The following is a 27,854-nucleotide window of genomic DNA, read 5'->3' on the forward strand; positions in this document are numbered from 1 at the left end:
CAGATTTTGGCATCATGTCAACCCACGAAACCCCGCCCAACGCTCCGACAGCGACCCAACCCCCTAAGAAAGACAACCGCAAAGACAAAAAAGGCGGCCGCGGAGGAGGCAGCGGAGGAGGAGGCAAACCGCGCCACGAGGACCCCAAAACCGGCCGCCAAATCACCGTCTCCAAAGCGATGTCGTTCATCCTGCGGCACGCGGCCGAAAAGGAAGGGTTGCGGATGGATGCGCAGGGGTATGCGAGCGTGGGGGATTTGGTATGTTTGCTTGCCCTTTTCCACCTCTCTAGATTGTTTCGATCTGGGGCGGGCATCGCGTCGCTGGGATTTCTTTTGATCTGATTTACACACAAAAAAAAAGGATGATGCGAAAGCTAACCACTGCCGGTTGGAAAAATGACAGCTCGCCTGGCGCAAGCTCAAATCCCTGAAAGTCACCTTCCCGGAGATCGTGGACGCGGTCGCCAGTTCGGACAAGAAGCGGTTCGGGCTGTTGTATCTCCCTCCTTCTGCTTCTACTTCTACAGCCACCTCTACGGCGGAGTCTACGCCCACGACTGCGGTGGAGTCTACATCCACCGCCGAACAAGCAGGCGACACAACCAGCCCGCAAACAACAACCAACGACACCACCGAAACCGCAACAGCCACCGCCCTCGCGGCCGCCACGACCGACCAAGACCCCACCCACTACCTCATCCGCGCGACGCAGGGCCACAGCATCAAGACCGTCGAGGCCGCGGGCCTTTTGGAACGGCTGACTCCCACCACCTCCAACCTCCCGTCGACAGTCGTCCACGGGACGTTCCACGGGGCGTGGCCGTTGATCCTGGAGTCCGGGGGCCTGCGGTGCATGGGCCGGAACCAGGTGCATTTTGCGACGGGGCCGGAGCGGGAGGCTGTGTTGGCGAGGTCGCAGCACGAGCAGAAGGAAGAAGGGGCGGTCGGCGGGGGCGGGGGCGGGCACGGGCAGGTGATCTCGGGGATGCGACGGGATGCGCAGGTGTTGATCTATATCGATCTGGTGAAGGCGCTGCAGCTGGGGTGTCCGTTCTGGCGCAGTGAGAACGGGGTCATTCTGAGCGAGGGGATCGAGGGCATGGTGCCGTTGGAGGTGGTTGATGCCGTGGTCGAGCGGCGGCTGGGCACGATCTGGGAGCGTGGGGCGGTCGTGCAGCAGTGGCCGGCGGAGTGGAGTCGGCGCCGGAATCCTAAGGGGAAGGGGAAGGGGCAGCAGGCAGAGGGGCGGGGGGAGGAATCCGACGGAAGGTGATTTTTTGGTATAGAGAATTGAATTGGATACCTTGACTACTTACCGTATGAACATATTGAGTAGGCTAGAGTAAGACTACGGTAGACATCGGAAGTTCAACTGCGGGGAAACTTACTAGGTATCGGAAGGGAGAATCCGAACTTAGGGGGGAACAAGAGGCGGGGTTCCTTCCGCTTCCGAAGCCAATCACCCTCCCTCAGCCAACAAATCCGGGGCCGCCGAAAGGAAAGCTGACCATCACATTGATTGACAGGCAAGAAGTATATAATCGGAGCTGGCTCTCAACCACTTAGCCCAACTCTCCTGTTACTATCGTATCCCACCCTATGCCCTATACCCCTGAAGCAGACAGAGAAGATCAAAGCAAAAATGTCGGCCCCCCACCGCTTCGACCCCACCTTCACCGACAATGTCATCAACGCGATGGGTCCCAAAACGACCCCGCGTTTCCGCCAACTGATGACCGGCCTCATCCGCCACGTCCACGACTTCGCCCGCGAGAACGAGGTCACCGTCGACGAGTGGATGGCGGCCGTCAAGTTCATGAACTGGGCCGGACAGATGAGCGACGACAAGCGGAATGAAGGGCAATTAGTGACCGACGTGATTGGATTGGAGTCGTACGCTGCCTTTACCTAAAACATGCCCTTACCCCCGTTTCCCCGTTACAACCCAACTCTCACTAACAAATCCCCGAACGAAACCAGCCTCGTCGACGAAATAACCTACACCCTCGCCGCGGAAGCGCACGACGCCCCCACCGCCACCGCGATCCTGGGCCCCTTCTTCCGGGCGGACACCCCCCTCCGCGCCAACGGGGAGTCGATCGTGCGCACGCCCGCCCCCGGCGGCGAGATGGCCTACATGCACGGCCGCGTGGTCGACCACGCCACCAAGGCGCCGCTCGTCGACGCCACCGTCGAGGTCTGGCAGGCCAGCACCAACGGCCTGTACGAGCAGCAGGACCCCGCGCAGGAGGAGTTCAACCTGCGCGGCAAGTTCCGCACCGACGCCGACGGCCGGTATGCGTTTTATTGCTTGCGGCCGACGCCGTATCCCGTTCCGGATGATGGTTCGTTCTACCTCTCTTTGTCGGTGGGGGGAAGGGTGAGGGAGAGGGGGTTATGGATGGATGGATGTGCTAACGAATCTGGGTGGGGATGTAGGTCCCGCGGGGAAATTGCTGGAATTGATGGATCGTCATCCGTTCCGGCCGGCGCATATTCATATCATTGTATGTTGACCCATCCCGACTCCACTTCTGGGAGATGGATTGTTGCTCCCCGAAAACCAAAGCTAATCGCTTCGTGTGGCAGGCCACCTACGAGGGCTACAAACCCCTCACCACGCAGATCTTCGATCGCAAGGACCCCTACCTCACCAATGACTCGGTCTTCGCCGTCAAGGACTCCCTCATCGTGGACTTTGTCGAGCGCAAGGGCGACCCTCAAGCTGGTCTTGAGTTGCAGTATGATGTCAAGTTGGCGCCGGCGTCGGCGTCAAGCTAGACGGTTTCGATGCTTCGGGGAAAAAATATGTGGATATCGTGGGGTGTGGGTGTACAGTACGATGCGTGACAGTAGGGGGTTTCCTGTATATATTGATTGATGTGATACCGAACTATGTTATTCATTTCTATACTTCGTCATGTGACTGTTTCAGACGATCCTGAGCTCGGGGAGTGAAAGACATTCCTCAGTCTACTCCTTCGACCCAAACCTCATCTCTCAAGTGCTTTCATTGTAGGACGACCGCCACTACATAAGAAACAACTCTACCAACAAGAACTACAAAGCAGCAGCAAACTCCCGAATCAGCCCGCCCACCTCCTCCGGCGCCTCGACGCAATGCCAATGTCCGATCTGCGCCAGAACCTCCATCTTCTTGCTCCCGCTCGACACCCGATCGAAAATATGCTGACACCCCTCCAGCGAGGCTGACTTGTCCTCCTCGCCCGCAATCAGCAGGAACGGGGCCGAGATGGCCGCGTAGTCGATGGCGGGCGCTTTGGCGATCGCCTGGCAGAGCGCCGCGTAGCCCTTGGGGTTCTGTCCCAGGATCAACTCGCGGATCAGGGCTTTGGCGAGCGGCGAGCAGCGGGTGCCGGTGGCGCCGCTGGGGATGGTGTTGGCCATGGGCTCCATGCCCGCTTAGTTGACAGTCAGCCCATTTCCACATTTTAGTAGAGAACCCGAGAAGGGGCTTACAGTTGGAGACCGTCTCGCTGCGCTGGGTCATGACCGAGGCCAATTTGTCGGACGGGTGAGTTGGGCCAATGGCGACGACGGCCTTCACGCGATCCGCATACTGCGCGCCCAGGAGCGTCACCACCAGTCCGCCCATCGAGTGGCCGACGACCACGGCCTGGGCCACCTTCAGCGCATCCAGCACGCCAACCACGTCGGCGGCAATGGATTCGATGGACACCGGCTGGCCCGTGTAGGTCGAGCGGGCGGAGCCATAGGTGTCCAGGGTGATGCACCGGTGCTGCGTTTCGAGGTACGGCAGGATGGGGAAGTAGTAGTTCTGCGAGGAACCGAGTCCGTGGATGAAGATGAATGTTGAGCCGTTGGCGGGGGCGCCGTCCGGGTGGGAGTCGGCGTAGTATATCTCGTGGTTATTGACGGTGACGGTAGGCATGGTGTCTTCCTTGTTGGTTTCTTGCGGCTGTTCGATGTTGAGCACTGATTTCTAGCAAAAGCAAAGGAAAGAGAGGGACCGCGTGATCGGAAGTTTGACAAGCAGAAAGCTCAACAAAGCTTGAGCGGGGTCGACGTCATGGCGTGGGCGGGGAACTTTGCTCGCTCTCCTTTTTTTTTTCTCCTCACGTTCAACTTGGAACGCTCCCGAGTGTGCCATTTCCTACTTTCTGCGGAAGTACTTTGTCTTCCGTTGTAGCCGTATATCCAGTCTTGTCGTGTCGTGTCGCCCCGATCATCCACCTGCTCCGAGTACCAAGTACCAAGTACCAAGTACCAGGCAAAAAGAATCCGTCGGATGATTTGGAGATGAGGAGGGCGGGCGGGGAACGCAAGCCGCTCAGCTTATCACCGCCCGACCCGACGAGGGGCTCCCGCCCAGGGCCGCCATCCGACGTGCGCGGATCGCCCGTCGGTTCGGAAGACGACATTGCATTAGGTTAATGCACAGTGTCCAATTTTAGTCTGTCAGTTATACATTGTCAGTTCTCACACAGCATCCAATGCAACCAATGCCTGTTCGAACTCCTCATCGGTGTCGAACTCGTGGCCCAATTGCTCCAACAAAATGGCTGTGTCGTCCTGAAATGAATCGCCTGCCGACGAGGCAGGTATAGCGCCTTGCACTGTCAAAAGCTCGGCGTGGGGTTTTTCCACAGCGTCTGCGCTTTTAGTGTCTATCGCATTCGTGTTTATCGCATCGGCGTTGATTGCATTGGTGTCTATCGCATTCGTCTTCAGCGCAATCGTGTCTATCGCATCGGCGCCCGCACTCAGGGTATCTCCAACATCCTCCGTGACCAACACCTCAGCCGCCACGGCCTCACTCTTTTTGATGATGTCCTCATCATCGAAGATGGAGCAATCAGAGAACTCGTCAACCTCCGCAAGGTCCTCCTCCCAGCCAAACTCATCATCCGTATCGGTAGTGTGATCCGCCGCAGCAGCACCAACAGCGCGCGCAGCATCCTCACCCTTCTCAACCTGCACACCACCCTCCACCTCGTCCTCCCCCAATATACCATGAACCACACCCTCCTCCGCATCCGTAACAGACCCACACTCCCACCCCTCAAGATCAACGTCCTCAAACTCCGCACCCTCCCCCAAAATATCCCCATCATCATCATCATCACCACTCTCAACATCATCACCATCCGCACCCCCATTTTCATCCTCACCCATCCCCTCACCACCCAAAATCGGCGGCGCAGGCTTCCGAATAAACCTCAACAACGAAGGCTGACTCGACGGCACGACAGGGGCATTCGGATCCGGTAGGCCCATGGAGCCGAGCCGCCGGCGCTCCTCGCGGTCGCGCGCCGCCTTCTCGGCCTTCTTCTTCTTGTTGGCGACGCGCTTGCGGTCGCGGTCGCGCAGCTGCTGCGCCCGGCGCTCGCGCTCCTGCTCGCGCTCGATGCGCGCGATCTGCGACGCCGTGAACTGGAACCGTTGGTTGCTGCGCTGGTACCGCCGGCGCACCGTGCGGGATTTCTCGAGGATGATGCGTTTTTTGGCCGGGGAGGCGGAGGTCGGGGGCATGTTGGGTGGCCTTTCACTTGGGTTCTTTGGGGGTGTCTTTCTGTTGGCTATAGGGATAGGTGGTGGTTGTGGTTGTGGTTGTGGTTGTGGTGAGGGAGGAGGGAAACGAAGGGCGGCGGCGGAGATTAGACGGAGGTATGAGTGGGATCGATGGTCGTGGGAACGGGACTCCTGGTTCTTGGGGAGGGACCGGTGGGGATAGACATTTGAGATTCTTGGGGGAGCTTAGAGATATGAGAGTGTTTTTGTTTGGGTAGGTGATAGGAAGTGTGGATAAGTGAATGTGTTGAAGGGAAAAAAAAAGGTAAACAAAGATGAGTGAGTGATGCCACCCCCGGGTAATTAATTGTTTGGAAGGAAACCATGGGGAAAGGCGAGGCGGAAGGCAAGCAAGCCGTTGCGGGGATACGTTATACCGAAGCGGGAGCATTGTTTGGTCCGGGTAACTGCACTGTGGGTGCTGCTAACAACAACAGTTAACATGACTAGGTTGATTGTGCACCTCAATGGTTTTAAGCGGTTGAATATGTATCACTATCTGCAGATCTATGTGCTCAAGCATAATCCCCACCAGAACAGCATATGCTGCTTACCTCTTCTACAGCTTCGAATCCCGAGCAGGGTCCCAGCACACAGGCGCATGTTCATCCGTCTGCAGACGACGCATATCCTCCTGAGTCAACTCAAACTCGAAGACCTGCGCATTCTCTTTGATCCGGAACTCAGTCACAGACTTGGGCAACGGGACATATCCCTACAATATCATGCATTAGCCATCCAGATCTCTCGCTGTGGAGCCCAAAAAAAAAAAAAAAAAAAAAAAAAGCTTCGCTCCAAACAAACCTTCTGCAAACTCCAACGGACCAAAATCTGCGCTGGAGTTTTCTTGTACTTCCTCGCCAAACTCTGCAGCATCGGTTCGTTCATTCGCCTCGCCTGCACCAGCGGCGAATAAGCTTCGACGACGATGTCCCGCTGCTTCAGCCACGCCACGATGTCCTCCCGGGCACACCAGGGGTGGATCTCGTACTGGCCGACGGAGATCTGGCCCCCGACGCCACTGGTCTGGATGTAGTGCTCCAGCTCCTCCAGGTGGCGGATCCCGTAGTTGGAGACGCCGATGGAGCGGATCTTGCCGGTCTTCTGCGCTTCCACGAGGGCGCGCCACGCGCCGAGTCGACCTTCTTTACCGCCGTAGGGCGCGTGCAGCAGCATCCTGTGTGTGTGTGGCAGCGTTAATCTCCTGGTAGTGAGCCCTCTAAGGGGGGGAACGAAAGATAGAACGTACAGGTCGATGTAGCCTAGACATGCTGCTGCGGACAGACTGGCCTCGATGGCTTCCTTGGCCTTTTCGTAAGACATATGGGTGTCGGGGATCTTGCTTGTGTAGAAGATTTCAGACCGGTCGATCCCCGATTTGTGGATGGCTGCCGCGCACTCGGCTTCGTTCTGGTATAGTTGCGCACAGTCAACCTGTAGCAGACGTGGGTAGTTGTGGTGTTAAATCCATAGTGCTGCAATGGTAACCGGGAGAATGGATAGAGGGCCATACATGACGGTAGCCAGCCTCTAGGGCCTTGAGGATCACTTTCTCAGTGACGTCGGGAGGGCTACGATGCGGAGAAGCAATTATCAGCCAGAACCACGGTATGCACCAGTTGAAAGCCAATTGTTCGATCCTAAGACATACGTCTGATACGACTGAAAAGCCGAGGTTCCTGTTAATCGCTGCTTGAAATGGAAATTTCGTGGATTGACCATCACTCACCCCGAACCCTATGACCGGGATCTCGTATCCCGAAACCATCTTCCTGGTCGACGCGAGGGAAAGTGGAGCCATGATATATGGGATTGCGAGTGTACACTGTCACTCTGATCGAGCAGGATACGAGTGAATGGGGGCACTGAGGTTGACAATTCTAGACAGAACAAGAGGGAACGTCGAAGTTGCGGACAAAACATTCAAAATCTAATTTCCAAGTTCCAAGGTGCCCGCATGCCCACGAGGGATGCGCCATCGCCGTGGGCCGAGAGATCAATTGTGGGTCCATTGACTTTATCAATCAGTTGAAGATTCCGTCCGTCCCTGGGCTTGCAGACAGTCGGTCAAGCCGAGTTTCGGACATCCGACCGCCGGTGCCCTGCTCTTTCTTGGGCTTGCACCGAGGATGCGAGCGACTGTTCGAAGCAAACTTGTGTGTTTATTTGATGCCGGACATGCTTTCATGATCCATTTATAGCATGACCTCAGTCTCTAGATTTTTGAACTGAGAGTTTTGTATTCTCATTCATGTTTGCCGAGTACGATTGAGGTCTCATGTCTGTGTCTGCGTGACATTCAAATGATAGCGACACGACGAATCGGGCAATCGATATAAGGAACAGTGCGGTGTTAGGACTGACACTGCGAATGCTCAAATATTTCAGACGATCGAAGTGTGAAGTAGCAGGGTCGAGCCGGCATCTCCTATCCATTCGCAGTCGGCTGTGGGTACTCCTGGAAGAGGAACCCGCGGATCTCGGCACTCTGGAAATCTCTCTTCCAATGAGGCTCAGGGCTTGACGGTCTAGTAGGAAGGGAGAGAGAGAATGCGATGGAAATTAGATCATGGATGTGTACATGGAAGTGGAAATGATGCACAGAGTATTTTCTCTCGAGACACTGGTTGTTATTGATAAGATTGGTTGTTAAGGCGGGCTTCGATCTTCCCTACCTATAGGTCTCCGATGGGATACTGTACTCCTGTAGAGCCTTATATTAGAGACATCAAGAGCGCAGTGGACTACAAAAATATCCTGCCTGCTCGAAATGGCCCTAGCCTACTTGTTGATGATCTTCAAATTCTGAGGTGTAGACGGATAGTTGCCAGAACATATCTTGCCGGTAATGAGCCCAAAACCCATGTTGACACATAGGAGAGCCTATTGTCGACTAAGGGGTATATTTTCAAGTGAGCACAAGAAGTCATGACGAGATATAGCATACCAGAAGAAGACCCTCGAATGGAGGCACAGAGACATGCTAACAACCAAGTCATGATCCACGAAGAGCTCGCTTCGTTATCTTTTATCGATAAGCATCGGCCACAAGCAGCACCTTGCCTTTCCAGGAAGTGTCCCGCACTTCTGCCTGAGGCCGGCTGCCCTTCGTCATTTCTCCAGAGCGCAATAGAGAGAACAGCAGCAGCGCCGAGTTTGCAGAGCGTGATACCTACCAACGAGTGAGCGCTTTGCTTTCACGCGAATCTGAAACCCATTTCCTTTCTCTTCTATACACATATACACTGTCAAATCCGAGAATAGACCATCATGCGTCTTGTCAAGAATAAAATCGAGCTCAATGGCTCCGGGACGGTGACGTTGTGCCCCGAAGAACCAGAGGATATGGTACGCAACGCGAGACCACCAACGTCGAGTCCCCATACTTACCCCCCGATCCTCGACCACAGTGGCACGCATACAATCTGATCCGACCGGGCGACCTTCTCCGCGCCAGCGCCATCCGCCGTGTGACCACCACCCAAGAGACCGGCTCGACAAGCTCGGCACGAGTGCACCTGAACCTCGAGATCCGGGTGAAAAGCCTCGACTTCGACCCGCAGAGCTCGCAGCTGCACGTCAGCGGGCAGATTGTGAACGAGACAGCACATACCAAGGTCGGACAGCACCACACGCTCGACCTCGAACTGAACCGCAATTTCACACTCGAGAAGGAGATTGGCTCCGACGGGGAGGGGGTGGGTTGGGACAGCATCGCCGTGCAAATGCTCAAGGATGCGGTGGACGAGGGTGGGAATCGGCGGGCCGAGGCCGTGGCCGTGGTGATGCAGGAGGGACTGGCTCACATCTGCTTCATCGGGCAGTTTCAGACGATCCTCAAACAGAAGGTCGAGATGTCTGTGCCTCGCAAACGGCACGGCGGCGGGGATCATGACAAGGTAATGTTTTCCCATCCCCTTGCTACTTTGTGTCCCCCCAGAAACCGTTTCCCCCCCTTTGCCGCTGTGATACCCCGCCCATAAATGTCTACCCTTGCTAACGGTCTCACTTTCCTGGCAATGGGAATTGCAGGGCTTGAACAAATTCTTCCAAGTCACGCTCGATACCCTCGTGCGGCAGATGGAATTCAACACCAGCGCCACGGCGCTCTCGACCAACAACGAGACCGTGCGACCCGTCCTCCTCGCGTCGCCGGGCTTCGTCGCGGCCGGGTTCCAGAAATACATCCAAGGGGTCGCCAGCACCAGCATGCCGGCGCTCAAACGTCTCCTGCCGAGCATCGTGGTGGTGCACTCGGCCTCGGGCTACCTCCACTCCCTGGCAGAGGTACTGCAGTCACCCGCGGTGAAGACGATTCTAGCAGACACCAAGTATGCGCGCGAGACGAAGCTCATGGACGACTTCCTGGACCAGCTGCGCAAGGAGACCAACAAGGCGACCTACGGCCCGCGCGAGGTCGAGTCGGCCGTCGACCAAGGGGCGGTGGGCCGCGGCGGCGGCGTGCTGATCATCTCCAACCGGCTGTTCCGGTCGCAGGACGTGGCGGAGCGCAAACGCTGGGTCTCGCTGGTAGACCGCGTGCGGGACGTCGAGGGTGGCGAGGTGCGCGTGTTGAGCTCGGATCATGAGAGCGGCCGGCGGCTGGACGGGTTGGGCGGCGTTGCGGCCTTGTTGACGTTCCCGATCGTCGACGATGCCGGCGAGGACGAGGATGAGGACGATAGCCAATGATAGACATTCCTAGATGCCCCTGGTCCTGCTCCAGATCCATGCTGCCGATCCGTACTTGTAGGGACACCCCGGGAGGTCCACATCAGTAGCATACATCCCCCTTCCCTCCGAAAGACCGACAAAAACAAGTCAACAGCCTCAGGACTCTTTCCAGAACAACAATAGCACAGCCTACATATCCAAACTCCATGAACAGATCAAATCGGACCCTTCAAAAGCGCAATCGCCCTCACCTTCCATATCTCCCAGGCACACAACACAAACAGCGAAGAAAAATATCAGCCCTGGCGACCCGAGATCTTGATCGTCCATCGGCTATACACCTAGTACCTTAGTAGCACCTCACACAACATACCGTAGCCAGCCGATGTCGTTCAGGGCAGGGAGCACCGTCGAAGGCTACTAGGTAGCAACTAACAGTCACAGACAACGGACAGATCAACGCGCGAGGACGCCCGTCTTATCCATCCAGGTCCAGCTGGAGTAACCATCTGACTCACTATTCTGCATCTGCGTCCATTTTCACTCAGCCCATATCCGAAAGGGCAGAGTCAATCCAGCACCATCCCGGGGACTACCGGTAGGTACCCCGTCTCTGGACCCAAGAAAACCCCGGCTCTATCGCCGATGACAACCTGGAACAAGCATAGACTAGCAGCCAACTTAAGTTAAGCCCCTAGACACTCACTCTATGTGTTGTATGCATCTCTCCCACCGCCAACAAAAGAAACACAAACAACCCGCACAGCACTGATACGGTAGGTAACTTACCGTCGTCAACAGCCAAAAGTTTAACGAGTCATGTCCCCCGGACCAGGTGTCGATCCTTGCCCATACACTTTGAGTCGTACAGTACAGCCATAGGCATGTATACAGCCCGTAGCGGCTATCTCCCACTTCAAGAATTTGGAGTAGAGTTTGATACACATCCACATCCATCACTGAACGCGATACGTAAGTAGCCCTTGTTTGCTTTTTTCTTCCCCAGTATGGGGCTTGTGTGCGGCTGAGAATACCTACCAAACAAAAAAAGGTGGCGTTTTGATCTACGGGTTGAGTTTAGGTTTTAAGGATGGAGTTCAATTTGGGTTGAGTTGGGAAGAAAGTTAAGAAAGTTGTGATAGTCAGTATATTGCTCGTGGCCTAGTCTTTCTGGTGAGTCCGAGTCGGGATGGATGACATTTGGATGCGTGGGGAAAAGATGCTGTGCCTCTCTCGATCCAGCTTGCTTTGGATACGATACTAAACATAGATAGATGCTGAGAATATCACCGAGTATAGTAGTGAACGGCATGCGTAAGGCTGGTGCTGTGCACCGATCGCGAGGTTTATAATTAACCCCAAAAGCAAAATGCCGGTGCGGTGCAGCGGTCGTACTGCAGGGCAGGGCAGGGCAGGGCAGGGTCGGAACCAAAGATGTCAGATGGAGAAAGCGATACAAACGAGTTGACCTAGGCTAAGCTTAAGCAAGAGACGAGATATGTACAGTACGGTTGACGGTGGACGGCGTCTCTCGTGGTCGAGTCAAGCTAGTAGTGGTGGGTTCAAGGTTGCTGGCGGTGGCTTGGGGCTGGCGGCGGTTAACTACTGGCGAGGAGGGGCGGGCTGCTGCTGCTGCTTGTTTGCTGCTGCTTGCTGCGGCACTGCGGGCTGTAAGTTATGTATCAAGTCGTGGACGGACTTCCGAGGCTGGAGATCGGCAACCGTTGCGAAGAAGAAAATGACTGCGCCAAAGTCTATTTTAAATTGTTCTTGGTTTTTGTGTCACGCTTGGCTTACTATATCGTTTCTTTGTTTCTTCATTTTATGACGGGTAAGAAGGGGATAGTTGAGAGAAACACGCCCATTGGTTCGTTCGCATGCTGATCGTCTTGTTGAGGGATGAGTTACACGATCTTCGGAATGGATATCCTTGGCGGGTTAAAATAGATTGTAAGTTAACTGTACATACTTTATGCTGTAAGGTTTTGATTTATTATCGTTTTTGATATCTCATTTCGTACTCGTTCGGTCACAGGGTATAGTTATATCAAGATGAACAAAGAAAAACCAACAAAAATGGGGCGTGACAAATACAAGAAAACGCTACCATGCAGATCGTCGAACGTAGTCCAGCCCGGCGTATCATTAGCCCAAAGGAATTAAGAAAGAGCAAAAAAAAAAAAAAAAAAAAAAAAAAAAAAAAACCAGCAAAAAAGCTCCAACCAAGCCATAATGCGCCTCAACATGCTTCTCGAACCCACCGATGCATTCATAACAAAAACAATCATTTTCTGGTCTCACCAGCCAGGCTCTGAGGCGATGAACGAGGCCAGACTCGTCGTCGTGTCTGCGAAGGCTCAGATATTCGTGGCCGCGCAGCCAGGCCACTCCGGTCCCGGTTCTGCGCATCAAGATATCGCAGCTGCGCTTCGCACTGCTGTGGAGTGTACTGCCCGGCACCAAGCTCCCTCATCTGAGATCAGAGAGACATAGTCAGCATCTCGTAAAACCCTCTTTCTAGCTGGTGGACTCGATGCTCCTTACCTTTTGAGCAATCACATTATACTTCTCGTGCTCCCAATAATCCCGAGCCCGGATGAGTAGGCGGATCTGAATGACTTCGCCGTTAATGATTAGTTGACAATTTGAGGCCTGCGGACGGAGCACGTACTCACATCGTTCTCGTCCCACCGGGCCAGGCGCTCCTTGCGCCGCCGTAGCATGCGCATCTGCAGCCGCGCCTCGGATGCATCCTTATGGAACTTCTCCCGGAACATTTCGCGGATGACCTTCCATGCGAGGTTCTGTTCCCGCAGTCTCTCCACGAATGCGTCTTCCTCCTCCGCCTGCGGGTCCCTGCGCCCCCTTCCGGGGGCTCGAGGCCGCTGTTGCTGCTGGGCATCGGCTGCCCCTTGTCTTCGCTCCTGTTCCAGTCGCTGGAGACCTTCGGGGTTGGGAAGTATCGTGACGGGGGCCTCCCGAGGCGTGGCGGCCTGCTTGGGCTCGCGCCTGGCCCTCTTTGCCGGCGGGGGCCGGGGCGAGTGATCCACCTCGCCTAGACCATATCCGGGCTGATCTATGGCATGTCCGAGGCCCGCAGTCACAGTGCGAGGGAAGTTGCTCGGAAAGGGAGCCGTGATACCTAGCCCTTGAGATGGAATAGTATCGCTGATATTGTATTGGAACTCTTGCGAATGATGACTGAGTACCGGACTCGGCCTGAAAGAGCTGTCGGGGAGGCTGATAGGGGTGAGGATGGAGCCGGTGGGGAAGGCTGTAGTTGTAGTATATGGATGGTTGATTCCTCCATAAGGCGACTGCATCGACTCAGAGCTGGTCAGCTTCAAGTGGCTCGTCTGTGGGGATTGGTTGACTATGCAACATACAGCTTCCAATCCGGTCCACTGCGGCTGCATCACTGCATAGAGGTCCTCAATTCCCTCCCCGGGGTTGACACCACCATGACTGAAGGTCATCGGCCCCGAGTAGCCGAGTGAGGTTTGTGGGTACATGATGGAAGCCAGTGGGGGCTCTTCGTTGTTGAAGGACGGAATGGTGAATGATTGTCTTGAACAGTGATTGAAACAGGGAAGGAAGGATATGAGTCTAGCTGGGGAGCGGTGGCAAGGTCCAACAAGATAAATAGGCTGTCAGGCCGCCAATAGCAACGACAAAGATGATCCGAGATTAATCCACACCTCTCAAGATGGAAAGATTATAGTATAAGAAATTGTAGTGGCCTGGTTGAAAGCGGGAAAGGTATGAAAGGGCGTATCGATGATAGAGTCTTCGCGTGTTCATATATTTGTAAAATAATAAAAAATAAATTAAAGGAATGTGAAAGAAAGTTCGAAATGCCTCGCGAGGCAGGGCCAGAAGCTTGAAGCTTTTTTTTTGTATATCAACGGACTCAATGAGCTTTGATGGCCATAGTAAATACCGCCCACTATTGCTGTGCCGCACAAAATTGTTCCTGGCGGGAGGTGTAAGGTCGACGATGGGCCTGCTTTTAAGCGCCTGATCATTTCTGATAGAACAGTGCCATGCTCTGAAAGGGGAGAAAAATGGAAAGGATTATCTCTCATGGTTGCTCACGACATGAGAACGGAGACAATCCAGCCCCCAAAAACCCTCGGGGGGCTCAGACTTGCATCCCCAGGCCCACCCACCGTTACTCAAGAGCAAGGCAGCATCTACTACTGCGATCTTAGTGCCGATGTCCTGGATCTCTGGGTTAGGGATCGTAGAATTATGTCAGTCCGAAACGAGCGCGGATTGACGTTGTTGCAAAGCCGCTTAATCGCCATATCAAATGGTAGCCCATAGGTTAGCGCTTGAGCTGACCAGTACATAGATGGGACACCGCCACCGATGCAGAACTGTCCCAAAAGAGCATACAGAAAACACAATTTCAAATCATGATCTGCTCCCTAAACTCAAGATGGACATTGAGAAAGTATGCTAGAATACCAGAGAGAAAGCAGTCATTATTGTCAAAGGGCCGACGGGCAGATGAACGCATCGCAGCTCCTGTAGCGGCTACGAAATGTGGAGAGCGAAGTAGACCGGACGAATTGAGAGGCTGCTAAAGGTAGCCCCAAGGACCGAAAGTCATCAGCCAGGATCCTCGTGCTTGCCTAGTAGACGCAGCTAAATCCTGTTCGGAAAGCTCTGGGATAATACGGTCAAGCGAAACCACGGGGAAAAGAAAAATACTATCAAGGAACAGAGTCAAAACTCCTTTGGGGCAGGGATCCTACGGGCAGGGTTAGGCCATTAAGCGCTTCGTCGTGATTGCGGCTGTAAATCCTGGTGGATCAAAATGGGTCGGAACTAAACCCAGGCTGGCCAGGCTTGTCATACTCAGGCATGCTTCTGCGATCTTCGACTTCGCCTTACGGAACGCTCGTTAAGGAAAACGTGGAAAAGACAAAAAAAAGAAAGAAAAAAAAGAAGAGAGAAAAAATAAAACAAAAGGCTGACCACCAAAGTCGGTCTCGCTGCCGGCCCTGAAATAAACGGATGGAAAGTTTGTTTTGAAGCATGGCCTCTTTTCATCTCTTTTCTTGTTCCCTTAGACGCATCCATCCGGCCTCGTCGAGACACGGCTGTTTTGGAGGGGGAGGGAGTATTATCCAGAGATTAAGGCTCAAGACGTGACCGTTCGCATACTCAATTCGAGCGGCTGTCTGCATCCTATCCAAGCCACGTGTCTTAGGGGAAAACGCGCGATTACGCGCCAGAAGCGAAGGGGACAGCCTCCTCGCGAGATTGCTATCGGGGTATCTGTCCATCATCCATCGCCGACATCAAGCCGTTCGTTCGTTCGTTCGGCGCGGATCCCGCACTGGGAATGTCAGTTGAAAAGAGCAACTGTTTACTGTATCTGGCAAGCTAGGCAAGCCATCACATTCTTCTGGAAAGATGCACGGCAATCTCGTCCCGTCAATTTCCCGGGTGTGTGTTTCTCCTGGCACCCTTGCATTTTGGCCCTATGGAGGGGGTTGTGTCCGGTGTATCATGATTGCGACCATCGCATGGGTCGCACAAGTCGCCATGTGGTCAAGGGAAGATCGTCGCTCTGCCTGTCAACCGATCGGAGACCCCGTGATGCACACGTGATGTCACGAACTCCCCATCGCTTTCCCTTTTCAAGCATAGTGTCGTCAAGTAGTATCCCACTTCATCATTTCCGCGCTTCAAAGGATGAACGGCCATGTCCGCTAAACAATAAAGGATTCTATTTTTGCTCCATGGGGATCTGACGGAGAAGGTTTCCCCCCCCCCCCCCTCCATCATGATGATGACAGGCCACACACCCGGCTATGCCGAGTAATGCAAGGTTGTTCCCTAGGCGTTTTTTGCCCTTCAAACCCGAAGGGAGAGAAAACAAATCGGCCCCCTCCCCATAGTCTCTGCTTGCGCTGTCCACACACGTAATACCCCTTTCGCTTTGTAACACTTTTCGCCCATTTGCTGCATCGATGCACAGATCCTTAAACACCTAGCCGTGGCTATGGCCAGGCGCAGCAATGTGCTTTGGAGATCAAGTCTGAAACATTGGGTCCGTCTGTTAAAACCTGTTTCATCCCCACGTCGAAGCCCGTCTCGGATGACTTCATCCCAATCCTGCAATAGCATACTGCCATACTGTGAACATTCGAATGCTGATGCTGAGAATGTTCTAGTCCCAACAAGGTATAGATGATCGGTCGTCGCTCGACACTACTGCGCTTTCTAGAAGGATTTGGAATCGCGGAAATTAGTTGACGTGAAAGAGACACTAAAGATGATGAACAGTTCGCTTTGGAGATAGGATGACATGCAGGCAGGGTCGAGAGACCAAATTGCACCCAAGAGAGAGTAAGCAGAGACGTAGATCTGCATCAGAGAAATCTATATATGGCCCAGAAAAAATCAATCAATTCAAACTCCGCTCCCAGTGGCCCCAGAAGAGGTCTTGTTCGCTTGATATACCGGAGCGTCATCTTCCTCATCCGAGAACCCTTCTAAGCTGTTATCATGGCTCGAGCCATGAGTTCGAGGCCGTTGATCCTCCAATGTGTCATCGGCGGAGACCGAAATCCCTCTTGCGCCCCATCGGTTGTTCTTTGGCCTCTCCCCATTGACCCTCTCTTCTTCAAAGTCATCATCATTCAAACTCTGCTCCTCATCCGCCACCCTGCGCTGTCTGAAATTGAGCACCTTGCTAACAAGCCAGCTGTGGCGGAAGTCGTCCGAGTCAACCACCCCTCCGTTACGAAGCTTCACACGCTGGCGAGAGTAGTAAACCCAAGCAAAGTCGATATAAAAAGCTGTCTGGACAAGCCCAAATATGTCGGCAATCGGCTCCCAAAAGCCCTCGGCACCCAGTCCGCGCACAAGCCAGTTCAGAATATAGAATGCTCGGTATGATCCCAGCATAAGCAGGTAGTACGAGTCGATGACAGTCGGAACGGTGGTCTGGCGCAAGAGGAGCAATTGGGGGAGGACACAGACAGATTCAAGGATTATAGAGAAAGCCCAGCATGTCTACTCATTGCAAGACACATTCTGTCAGTACTGTGACACTCACAGATAGAACATCCACGATTCAGCTTACCTCAGTGAACCACCGACCAGATTTGTACTCCTTGAATATGGCAAGGGAGATAGGAGCCAGGACAAGCGACAGACCAACAGAGATCAAGCCCATTTTCCATGCTCTCTCCTTCTCCCGTGTGCGAGGGAAGACTTTCATCATCAAAAAGATGACATAGAACGACGTTACAGTATAGAAAATTTTGAAGAAGACAAGATAGAAAGATCCCCAGGCCTCTTTTCGAAAGAGGTCAAGATATCGAGTGACGAAGACCAAGGCATAGAGCATCTGTGTAAGGAGCGAAACACCTGCATTGTAGTACAGTTTGTTAGCATCATGGATGGTCTAGCCTCGTGTCACGCCGTACTTACCTTCAGCGCTCTTGTTCCGATGTATGGCCCATATTAGGACGCATTTCGACCCGAGGTGAGAGAAGTCGCCCAGGGCGCGGAACAGGTTCATGTTGATGTTCACCATGATTGCTTTTGTATATAAAAGCTGGCCAGTAGGTTTAGGCGTCCAGCTTCACAGTCCGAGATACCTCACGAGCCTCAACTGTCACCGCTGAGGCTATCAAGCAGGTCACCGAAAGACAGTGTGACTAACTGTGGACCGTGCTTCGTTTATCAGCAAGGCCCGGTCGGGGGTATATGGGTTGTCGTCCCGGATTATGTTGTAGATATGAGAGAGGTGCACCTGGCAACCTGGTTATAATAAGAGGACAGATGCAACAGGACCCTTGGAAACGGGGCTATATATAGCTTGAAACAATAGAGATGGTAAAAGTGGTCGTTGTGAAGCTCAGCGATGGTTCCGTCTTATCTGGTCTCAACGAAGGGGGAAGCTCCGTTCACCGTCACAGCGGGATCCACCTCAAGGCGCCGCAAGAAGCTGGGGATGTTCCCGTGGCCGCGTGTCCAGCACGTGATCGAGCAGCTACCTGTCAGGCGTATGACGTCAGCATTTACCTATCGCTTCAGTATAGCTTCACAATTATCAGATTATGTTCTTATTCATGCTGGAAGGCGGTTCTGAGGCGTATATATGCTGGGTAAAGCTGCTGTTCCTAAATACCCTACTATCATCTCTTAGTCGGCTCCTGCTGCCATTATTGTTTGTGTCAATGGGATCGACGTATCATCAAGCCTGTCACCGCTTCTTTTGAGACCAGCTCCCAAGGCATGCGAGGCATACCACTAGCTCCTTTTCAGCCTGCTTGGGTATCCTAGGCGATTGTTTCAAGATATGCTTACAAGCTTTGAATCAATGAACAACCGCCAAGGTTCATTGATAGCCAACCCAAAGATGCATGGATCTGTTATGAAGCTCATTGGTTTCAAATATTGAATGGGATGAACCTCAACTATTCAGGCAGGTATATTCCTGTCGGCGGGAAATGTAATTATTTGTTGTGAGTCAAAGGGATCTTCCCTACTTGGAGGAACAGATGACATTCTGGTATTGCGACTTCCACGGACTCATATGCCAGTCCGTTCTATATGAATCGTAGAATGGTTGCTTCGATTTTAAACACATGATCTCATGATTGAATGCACGCTGAAAGCTCATGGGGACACTAATGGGGAGCTAGACCGAACTAAATACAAGACATGTTCTTGTATTGTGTAGCCAATGCTCAACCACCAGCACATGTGAGCGGGAGTTAAACCACAGAGGCATGGGAGGCTTAGTGCTCCCCATAGAAATAGCTTTTAGACCTGAACTTATGAGTAACAGACGAGCTTCCTCCTAGAGGACTGAGTTCGGCGTACGTAGTGATCTCGATGTCTGGGAAAGGGATAAATACAGTGAGCGCTTGGTCAGAATATCAGTTTCATGCATTTGACATGCGGTCCTCCAAGCAAATAGGCTGATTTATACATGCGACAGGAATGATCAATTCTATTCTGCTCCGATCCATGTCACCGTATCCGATATGTTCTGCACATGCTATCAGCTGCGATGGGAAAGTTGTATATGAGCGATAACTTTCGACTAAATCGCCGCAAATCGTTGATATAACTCCTCCAGATGCATGAGTTCTCAAACGAACCCAAAGCATTGTTAATTTGTAGAAACCCCTCGCTCATGGTCGTATTCAGCCGTCCAGAAACATTTTCTGCACAGCGCCTCATCTTATAAGTTCCGCCATGGACGTGATAGCAACAAGCCCAAGCCAAGTTGCCCGACTGCCAATATCCTCGGTAGGACGATACTCAATAAGAGCTCGCAGGGGGTCAAATAACGGTTCACGGACCTACCGTAGATCTTTTAAACCCGCCTAGGAGGGAGCCAACTGGGCGGGCGTAGATAAGATGCATACCTTGAAAACCTGGAGATGCAGCATTGCGGACTCGGGCGGGCACCGGCCTACTTCTTTAGCAAGGTGAAAGTTCCAGATCGCAGCAGCGGCGAATCTTGCATTTAGGAATGTCCAGACCATGTCTAGAATACGCGGGACAGCGAAAAGACCGCAGGACCAAGATTGGATGGAAGCAACCGAGACGGAGGACGGATCATTGGAAACACGGGAGCCCTAGTGGGAGTTCAGGGATTCTTACCCCGCTCCCAGCGTATCCCGTCAGGAGCATCTGATTGGGAAGGAGGAGGGAGAGGCTGGAGCCCACGTCGACACTAGAATTCATCATCCTTGAGCCTTCGAGATTTGCTTTTTTGGATTCTTTTTTCTCTGGTGTGCCAAGGTCAATGATTGCATACCAAAAAAATGTTCGTTTCAAGTTGTAGTCTTGCTCACGGTCACCAGATACCAGGTAGTCCAGACCCCGCTCCCTCACTGGCCTTGTCCACCCGCTTGACCTACCTGGACACTGCAGCGACGCCAGGTTAACCTGGCGAGAACAACCGAGACGGCGGGCTATATGGAACGTATGGAACGTATGTCGCCGCCACCAGCATCATCGCTCCCTGTCTTGTTTGTTGGAAGACAGGATTCGAAGGTGCGATTTGTGGCTGATGGATGCGCTGGAATTGAGCTTCGATTATGGTATGGCCGCAACAACCCAAAGTGGTCGTCTGAAGACAATAGATACTGTGGAATGACATGCGCGGGATACAACGTAGTCGGTTGGTGAGAGAGAACGGAACAAACGGAGAGGAACTCGAAGTAGTATAGGTAGGTGCCTTGTGTATGAGTACAAGGATGAGTAGGTAGGCGTCAAAGGCCAGACGCACCACCCCTCCTCCTCTGTCATCCTTTTCCCTCCCCTCCCCCTCCCCCTTCCCCTCCATAGGTCATAACGGGGCGTAGGGTCTCTGCCGTTCTTTTTAGAAAATCCATTCGGAATTTCGACCGATCAAAGAGGGGAAATTGCTGCTGGCAATGGGGCTCGGGATCTGTACGGTACACTGTTTTTGTCAAAGCGAAACCACTCGATCTAAGACTGGCTTAAAGCGGGATAGGAGGGGGATTACTTCTTTTGGCATAATGAGACCATGCAACGGTGTGCAGAAACCATCTCCTGTCCGCCTTCTTGGTGAACTATCAATTGCCAGGTAGAACGTGAGTGAGTGAGTGAGTGAGTAGGGGAGGTAATCATTGACTTTATCCACGCTTGCTTAGGAGAAGAAAAAGCAAACACGAGTCGGAGCTCGCGGGATTGGTGAAATGGAAGCTGCTTGGCCATGGAGTGGATTCGGATCTCCCCTCAGCAGTAGTCAGTCTTGTCTTGTCTTGTCAGTCAGTCAGTCAGTCAGTCACTTGCCGTTGATTCGTCTTCTCTCGCCTTGCACTTTCGCAGTTGCTGGTCTTTCTCCTGCACTTCTTTTCTTACCATTCTTTTTCTCTCTGTAGGTTCGTCTCGTTTCTATTTTTCTTCTTTTAGCTCACGGCGAGGAAAACAAATCCTCCCTCTCTTCTCCCTCCCTCCCTCTCCTCACCCGAATATTCCCTTAGTATACCTTACCTTCCAATCCGCGTACCGGCACTCCTCCCTCCTGCAAACCGCTAAATGTAAAGGCATGTATGTATCTTTGACCTCGAATCGACTCGATCTTGCCTGCTTATTTACTTGCTGATCATCTCTTCTACGCCAACGATCAGAACGACGACGATCATCCTGACTACTGACTACTGACTACCCTTCCCTAGCGACTGCCAACCGGCCTAGCATTCCGATTGATTGTCGACCAACATCTACTACTATACTACTCTCATTATCCTCCTCACTACTTCTTACTTACCTGCCTGCCTACTACTACTACTCTCCTGATCGGCCTCAATCCGTCACTTAGTCGACCTCCAAGCAACGAGACTGCTACTTCGTGTCTACCTGTTTGAAAAACCCGCGAAAGTTTTCGAATCATGAACTTCGACCAGTAAGCCTTTCTTTGCACTCTGTGTTGGTCTCCATCTCCACTTGTCCTGACCAGAACGTCTTATCATCGCAACTCCAGTATTCCTCCGTACTATTTCCAGCCTATGTATCCTAAGATGCTCGAGAGGTCTACTTGTGATTGTGCCTAAACCTGTTTATATTTGTTTTCTTTTTGCCCTTGACTTGCCCTTTCTCTCCTCTTTCCCTCCCTCCCTCTATCTAGTTTTCACTTCCCCTTTCTTTCTTTTATTCTCTCCTCGTGTTGCTCTCCTTCTTACTCAGATTCGTGCGCCATCTCCAGGTCCCTCGCTGCCGACCACTTCCACACATGCATGTAACATTTTTGTCGACTCTCCCCTTCACTCCTGACGTCCAGCCTCCCTTCCTGCGGCGCTACTACCATGCCATATGATGCACTGGTGTCATCGTCACTTTGGTGTAACCAGGCGCTCGCTTCCCTAGACATGACAGGACGATCTACACGGAGCGTTCCTTGAATAGCAGATTTGCTAATCTCCTAAGCGTGTGTACTTACAGATGAATCAACGGAGCGTGATTGGGAGAACTGCATATCCTCAACCATGTCGTAAGTCACCCTTCGTCCTCCCAAGCCCCAGCAAAGCTAGTCTTAGGGCTGCGAAAAAGGCTCCAGGGTTGCTCTCTGTCCATATATACCTTTGACGAACCATCCCCCAACCCCGGTCATGTGCTTTTCATTCTTGCCTTATGTTTTTGTTTTTCCTATTCACCTGGGGCTTTTGCCTGTCCTTATCTGCTGATTCATAAATCGACTGGCTCTTTCCGTCATTTGTTTTATTATTATTGGGGTCGTTATTATTTCTTGTTTTTTTGTTATTATTGCTCAGATTATCCTTCCGATTACTTCCATCATCCTTATTCGGCTTCTTATCTACTTCAGCCCTGTATCCTCGCTTCTGCGACTTCCGCGTATTTATTAATTTTTCTTTTTTTCCCCTTTCATGTATTAGTCACGTCTCTGACACTGACGCCCTCGGGCTCTTCTAATGACAATAGGTCTCCTTCAACATCGAAACGAATTAAGACCTCCGTCCCCGCCAACGCACCATCCCATCTGTTAGCTCCGCAACAAGTCAATCCCTACTCACGAGTGCCTTCATACGAGGGCATTCCTATGCCCCAAACTCAGATTCCTCCGCCGAACCCGCGCAAACGCCGTGCTTCGCCCCAAGCAGGCACCACCGCGGCCATGCCAGCTTCAGGCGCGACCGGAGCTGGAGGCGAGCCCGGGCATGAACAGGGGTCCGGGATACCAGAGCCTGCACCGAAGAAAAAAGGAAGAACCAATACTCCTTGGACTGCCGAGGAGGAACAGCGGTTGAAGACTATGCGCGATGCTGGCCGCAGCTGGAGTGAAATTGCCAAGGTGCACCAATCGGTTCTGTACCACGTTGAAGCGTGCTAACCTGGTTGCTCTCGGGCTTCGCAGACTTTCCCCACTCGGACCGAGGGAAGTGTCAAGAAGCATTGGTATAAGGTAGGCATCTACCCGAAGCTCGCTCTAGGTCAGAATGAGTTTCTGATTAATGTGGCAGGACATGCACTACGCTGAATTTGCGGAAGATGAGGTAAGAACATACGACATCCGTCTACGCGCCGAATCGATACTAACATGATGGGTTATAGTCCGTAGCGCTTCGCGATGCGATCAAAGAATACGAGGCGAACAAGTGGAAAGTAATCGGGCAGAAAGTTGGGAAGCCAGCCAAGGCGAGTTCTCAAAGTGACCAGCCCCAGCGCAACCGACTGACATTTCCCGATATAGGCCTGTGAACAGTATGCGAAAGAACATTTCAAGGACCTCTAGAGTTTACGAAAGATGACGACGTGATGACAACCTGCATATTCTTGCCCACTGATCGATCTAAGGCATGGGATATGACTTAAGCTGATCTAAGCCTGTGTTTTCATATTGCCACACAGCGGTTTCTCTTCATAGTATGCAAAGCTCTTGGCGAAGGGTCGTCGGCGTTAGGTTGCGTTTGTTCTTTTCTTACTATTTCACTTGTCAGTCCTCCATCCTCTCACATTCTCGCGTTCCTTTGCGGCTTCAGTTGTTTCCAGGGCTGTCGTCTCCATTTTTGATGATACACATTGCTGGTGAATTTGAACCCCTGTCGCGTATGTCCTCGGTTACTCTAAATAGACTTCTTTATGGGTCTGGAAACTTGGGTAGAGGGCAAGAGTCGCACAGTAGACGGTAGAGGACAATGCTGATGTGCCTGCATTTGAGAAAGCTCTGCAGAGCAACCTGCAGGTCGCTAGCGAAGAAGAGGGTAGGTGGCAGACAAACAGCTTACCACATGAGCAGGATGTGATTGGGGGCATTACCCATGAGGCCCAGATCTTGGATGTCGGTGAGGGGATTAGCCGCATAACATGCACCTGTATTCGTAGTATAGTATACGTAGTTGGTAGTTAGTAGAGGCAACGGCGTACTACTGGGTCACTGAATAGTATAACGCACGGGTAGGAAATGTCATCCGAAATCGGGGGGCGGCGGCGGGCAAGTCCGCGGCAAATCCGCGGCCACAAACCCACCCACCTATGAGGAGACTATGACTCGATCCAGACCCCGCCGCCGCCGTTAAAATCTATCTGGGGGTTTTCACTGTACCCGCTCCACCTTTCGCTCACATTGCAGTCATTGACAACACTGGGTTCTCTCCTCTCTGTTTCTTTCCTGTTTCTCTCACACTCTCGGGCTTTTTTTCGCCTTATAGTACAAGCCATTGCCAGTGTGCATTACGCATTCGTCAGTGATAAGTGCTCAGGTTAGTAGTGGAATTGTTCATTGCGTTCAATCAAGCCGCTTTTTCTTTTGGCTGCCAATCCCCCGCCCCAAAAATGATGGTTTGCCACAAAACTCTGTTGAATTCAGTATGACTGACGCACAATTGAGATCGTGTTGAACCAGGTCTGGTCGCCACAGTCTTCCCCCCCATCGCAATCACAACGTCCCCGTACATACAGGCCTCCCGTCTTCTCGCAGAACCATATGCAAGGGACGGCTATCATGAAGACGAGTAGCGTGGTTTTGTCTGTCGATCAAGGTATCTAAGTAATCTGCCTGCATGAAGACCGGTGTTCGACAACTGTACGTTACACAGACTATCTGGGGCGCTCGCTCTCTGTCGGTGTGGGGAAGGGTTAGTTACTTCATCTGCTAGCGAGCGAGGGCCCCAGAAAAGGTGTGGTAACTACGTTGTTCGTTCTGAGATTATACGGTTGAACTTGATCTGGATAATTCCAGCGAAAGGACTCATGCGCGCTTCTCGCTATTATCAATCCCGCTTCTTTGGACCGGTTTGTACTGACCAACCGCAACAGCATGTCTTCCGAACAACCAGTCGCCGCCATGAGGCGTTCCTCTGAAAAGGACATTGCCAACGTCCAGTCAGGTTATGATACCTCTCGTCCCATGGACAATGGCGAAGAAAATATCAATCGGACGGCGCGTGCGCCGACGCGCTTGACCTCCTATATCAAGAGATTCGAGCAGCAATTGGTCGAGTACAACTTCGAGGCTCGCGGTATCGAACGCGTGCCAGAGAATGAGCGGATGACCAAGTTGACCTGGGTTGCGTACCTGCAGTCGTTTCTGCTCTGGGTCTCTGTTAATCTGGCTGCCAACAATATCACTCTCGGCATGCTGGGCCCTGCTACCTATGGTCTGAGCTTCCGCGATACGGCGCTTTGCGCCGTTTTCGGGGCTTTGCTTGGTAGCATTCCCGCGGCATGGATGGCTACTCGAGGTCCAGTATCTGGTATTCGGACTATGGTGAGTGAAAGATGAAGCATTTGCTTGGGCGTGTCCGCTAAACTCCACGTCCCCAGGCATTCGGACGCTACTCTATGGGCTGGTGGCCTAGCAAGCTGATCGTCATCTTGAATCTGATTCAAATGCTTGGTTACTGTCTGATCGACTCGGTGGTGGGCGGCCAAATCTTATCTGCTGTGTCACCGCATGGAAACATGTCGGTTGCTGTGGGTGCGTTGTCCCATTTGACAGTCGCTTAACGTACCATACTGACAATCTGAAAGGTATTGTAATTATCGCTATCATCACCTGGATCATTGCCACGTTTGGCATTCAAGTCTTTCATTATTACGAACGGTGCGCTACGCTTCACCTTGTTTTATCCAAGCTGGCGCTAACTTGCTTTTAGCTTTGCGTTTCTTCCTCAGCTCGTTGTGGTCTCCATATTGTTTGGCGTTTCCGCAAAACATTTCGACCTTTCGGCCTCGTCCACCGGGGACGCTCGCACAATTGCTGGAAACAGGTAACCTCTTTGATACTTAGCCTATTGTTCCAAGTTGACCATTCGCAATCTAGATTGTCGTTCTTCTCCCTCTGTGTTAGTTCCGCAATAACCTACACGCCACTTGCAGCGGACTTCTTTGTCTACTACCCCCAGAATACCTCTAAATGGACCCTTTCCTCTCTCTCTCTAGCAGGGCTGACGTGTTCGTTCACCATGGCGATCATCTGCGGTGCTGGCCTCGGATCAGGTGTCGCCAACTATGCGAAATATAGCGAAGCATATTCCGTCGGTGCAGGAGCCCTCATTGTCGAAGGCTTTAGTCCGCTGGGTGGGTTTGGCAAATTCTGCTCGGTGGTTGTCGCGCTGGGTTTGATCGCCAACACCGTGGCTCCTTCCTACTCGGCTGGAGTCGACTTCCAGATTCTCGGACGTTATGCGGAAAAGGTTCCGCGAGTGCTCTGGAACACCTTCGGAGCAGTGATCTTCACTGTATGCGCCTTGGCCGGCCGGAGCAACCTCTCTGATATCTTCACCAACTTCCTGGCTCTTATGGGCTATTGGGTGGTCATGTGGGTGGTCATCATTCTGGAAGAACAGTTCATCTTCCGGTTCCGTAGCGGGTACAATTGGTACGCTTGGAACGATCCGTCTAAGCTGCCCGTTGGCATCGCTGCTTTGATCGCCTTCCTGGTTGGCTGGGCCGGTGCGATTCTGTGCATGGCGCAGGTGTGGTATATCGGACCCATCGCGCGCTTGGTGGGCGAGTATGGTGCTGATGTAAGTTGTTTCTGGGTCTTGCTTGCCGTGTTCCCCCACTGACGTGTGAACTAGATGGGCCTCTATGTCGCGTTCTCCTGGACAGGCCTGGTGTATCCTCCTCTTCGGTACCTCGAGCGGCGTTACTTCGGTCGATGATCATGATGAAGCATTCTGAACACCGAATTCGCTCTGCGAATGCTGAGTGGGAGCTGGATTGAAGTGTAAGTGTTTTTGGTGCGAGTCAGATCAGTCGAAGGGGTCGTCAGGGTGATATAAGACGAGCCATAAAAGTTATAATCTATTGTATAATACGATGCTTGTTATGACACGCATGGTATGGGGAGCACAGACTTATTGTCTTGTTTAGACTATAGCAGTTATCTAATATTGCTCATTCGAGCACATAATATCGATTGCATTATTAGAAGAAGCCACTGTTTCGGATTGAGATGCTCAAAACATCAACAAAAGTCAATTAAGGACGCAGCATTGAAGAGCCGCATGTTAAGTCCTCCGTACATATGACAACACCAACGAGTGCAACCCGACGCACAAAATCCCCCACCAACGCCACATCGCATATTCCCAACCAACGTCATCCCGATTCCTACAACCCAATGACCTTGGTCGATCTAGAATCCCAGCCTCGGCCGCCGATACGAGTCCAAGCTCAGGAGTGTGCGTGGGATGCTGACCAATCCATTATCAAGCTCAATCTGCCCTGCCAGTGCCTGTGTAAATCATACTCACAAAATCACCGAACAATCTCCTGCACTACGGAATACATAGAGATTACTGGCCCGAAGGATGATCAACATCTTCCCTGATCTGATGGCGGAATAAACCGCCATCCCATCCACACCCATCCCATCACAATCGGCAGTTCCACCTCCCCCCGGGGCCCTGTCTGGAAAAACCCCCCGCGACGCACCCTAAACCCACCCACGCCAGGCTAAAATAAACAAATGAAACAAAAAAAAAAACCAGAAATAAGAATACCTTACATCTTTCTAGTCCACTCCCAGCAGTCCAGAAGGTAGTCTAAGATTAATCTACCCTTCACATATAAAAATCATGATCAGGTAGTTAGTTATCTACAACAACTACCCGGGAGTAGAAAACGAATCAAACCAGACTAGTGATTAAA

At 52.4% G+C, this 27,854-nt stretch overlaps 10 protein-coding genes across 10 annotated transcripts; 5 read left to right on the forward strand and 5 right to left on the reverse strand.

The window, feature by feature from the left end:
- Positions 1-155: 155 nt before the first annotated feature.
- On the forward strand, positions 156-1,221 carry BO72DRAFT_354212 (tRNA 2'-phosphotransferase; the record flags this gene model as incomplete). The annotated part of the gene is made up of 2 exons (XM_040940712.1): positions 156-260; positions 406-1,221. Coding segments are annotated over 2 exons (921 nt in total), but the record flags the coding sequence as incomplete, so codon positions are not given.
- Positions 1,222-1,499: 278 nt separating this feature from the next.
- Positions 1,500-2,896, forward strand: BO72DRAFT_529192 (intradiol ring-cleavage dioxygenase). Its single transcript, XM_040950231.1, has 4 exons — positions 1,500-1,895; positions 1,983-2,347; positions 2,442-2,509; positions 2,592-2,896. The coding sequence occupies exons 1-4, from the start codon at positions 1,645-1,647 to the stop codon at positions 2,781-2,783; spliced, it is 876 nt and encodes a 291-aa protein (XP_040799645.1). The 5' UTR covers positions 1,500-1,644; the 3' UTR covers positions 2,784-2,896.
- Positions 2,897-2,899: 3 nt separating this feature from the next.
- BO72DRAFT_163499 (alpha/beta fold hydrolase) lies at positions 2,900-4,189 on the reverse strand. Its single transcript, XM_040939332.1, has 2 exons — positions 3,483-4,189; positions 2,900-3,424 (listed from the first exon to the last, which is right to left on the reverse strand). The coding sequence occupies exons 1-2, from the start codon at positions 3,913-3,915 to the stop codon at positions 3,063-3,065; spliced, it is 795 nt and encodes a 264-aa protein (XP_040799646.1). The 5' UTR covers positions 3,916-4,189; the 3' UTR covers positions 2,900-3,062.
- Positions 4,190-4,463: 274 nt separating this feature from the next.
- BO72DRAFT_460270 (uncharacterized protein) lies at positions 4,464-5,516 on the reverse strand (the record flags this gene model as incomplete). Its single annotated transcript, XM_040946458.1, has 1 exon — positions 4,464-5,516. One exon carries the CDS (start codon positions 5,514-5,516, stop codon positions 4,464-4,466), a length of 1,053 nt encoding a protein of 350 aa, XP_040799647.1.
- A 568-nt stretch (positions 5,517-6,084) lies between these two features.
- On the reverse strand, positions 6,085-7,530 carry BO72DRAFT_449613 (aldo/keto reductase family protein). The gene is made up of 6 exons (XM_040945064.1): positions 7,285-7,530; positions 7,207-7,217; positions 7,069-7,126; positions 6,805-6,989; positions 6,360-6,732; positions 6,085-6,270 (listed from the first exon to the last, which is right to left on the reverse strand). The coding sequence occupies exons 1-6, from the start codon at positions 7,354-7,356 to the stop codon at positions 6,115-6,117; spliced, it is 855 nt and encodes a 284-aa protein (XP_040799648.1). The 5' UTR covers positions 7,357-7,530; the 3' UTR covers positions 6,085-6,114.
- A 1,157-nt stretch (positions 7,531-8,687) lies between these two features.
- On the forward strand, positions 8,688-10,260 carry BO72DRAFT_449614 (putative translation factor pelota). The gene is made up of 3 exons (XM_040945065.1): positions 8,688-8,903; positions 8,966-9,454; positions 9,588-10,260. Exons 1-3 carry the CDS (start codon positions 8,826-8,828, stop codon positions 10,245-10,247), a joined length of 1,227 nt encoding a protein of 408 aa, XP_040799649.1. The 5' UTR covers positions 8,688-8,825; the 3' UTR covers positions 10,248-10,260.
- A 2,174-nt stretch (positions 10,261-12,434) lies between these two features.
- Positions 12,435-14,023, reverse strand: BO72DRAFT_529197 (uncharacterized protein). Its single transcript, XM_040950232.1, has 4 exons — positions 13,616-14,023; positions 12,901-13,546; positions 12,774-12,847; positions 12,435-12,702 (listed from the first exon to the last, which is right to left on the reverse strand). Exons 1-4 carry the CDS (start codon positions 13,739-13,741, stop codon positions 12,514-12,516), a joined length of 1,035 nt encoding a protein of 344 aa, XP_040799650.1. The 5' UTR covers positions 13,742-14,023; the 3' UTR covers positions 12,435-12,513.
- Positions 14,024-16,512: 2,489 nt separating this feature from the next.
- BO72DRAFT_163610 (ER lumen protein-retaining receptor) lies at positions 16,513-17,936 on the reverse strand. Its single transcript, XM_040939333.1, has 3 exons — positions 17,682-17,936; positions 17,332-17,618; positions 16,513-17,261 (listed from the first exon to the last, which is right to left on the reverse strand). The coding sequence occupies exons 1-3, from the start codon at positions 17,785-17,787 to the stop codon at positions 16,656-16,658; spliced, it is 999 nt and encodes a 332-aa protein (XP_040799651.1). The 5' UTR covers positions 17,788-17,936; the 3' UTR covers positions 16,513-16,655.
- A 4,289-nt stretch (positions 17,937-22,225) lies between these two features.
- BO72DRAFT_460275 (SANT/Myb-like DNA-binding domain-containing protein) lies at positions 22,226-23,456 on the forward strand (the record flags this gene model as incomplete). Its single annotated transcript, XM_040946459.1, has 5 exons — positions 22,226-22,230; positions 22,680-23,049; positions 23,113-23,160; positions 23,219-23,251; positions 23,310-23,456. The coding sequence occupies 5 exons, from the start codon at positions 22,226-22,228 to the stop codon at positions 23,454-23,456; spliced, it is 603 nt and encodes a 200-aa protein (XP_040799652.1).
- Positions 23,457-24,597: 1,141 nt separating this feature from the next.
- On the forward strand, positions 24,598-27,074 carry BO72DRAFT_449623 (purine-cytosine permease family protein). The gene is made up of 7 exons (XM_040945066.1): positions 24,598-24,736; positions 25,014-25,464; positions 25,521-25,674; positions 25,728-25,800; positions 25,853-25,966; positions 26,020-26,725; positions 26,780-27,074. Exons 2-7 carry the CDS (start codon positions 25,015-25,017, stop codon positions 26,861-26,863), a joined length of 1,581 nt encoding a protein of 526 aa, XP_040799653.1. The 5' UTR covers positions 24,598-24,736; position 25,014; the 3' UTR covers positions 26,864-27,074.
- Positions 27,075-27,854: the final 780 nt, after the last annotated feature.

The sequence above is a fragment of the Aspergillus fijiensis genome, assembly GCF_003184825.1.
Source record: "Aspergillus fijiensis CBS 313.89 unplaced genomic scaffold BO72scaffold_35, whole genome shotgun sequence".
NCBI classification, from domain to species: domain Eukaryota; kingdom Fungi; phylum Ascomycota; class Eurotiomycetes; order Eurotiales; family Aspergillaceae; genus Aspergillus; species Aspergillus fijiensis.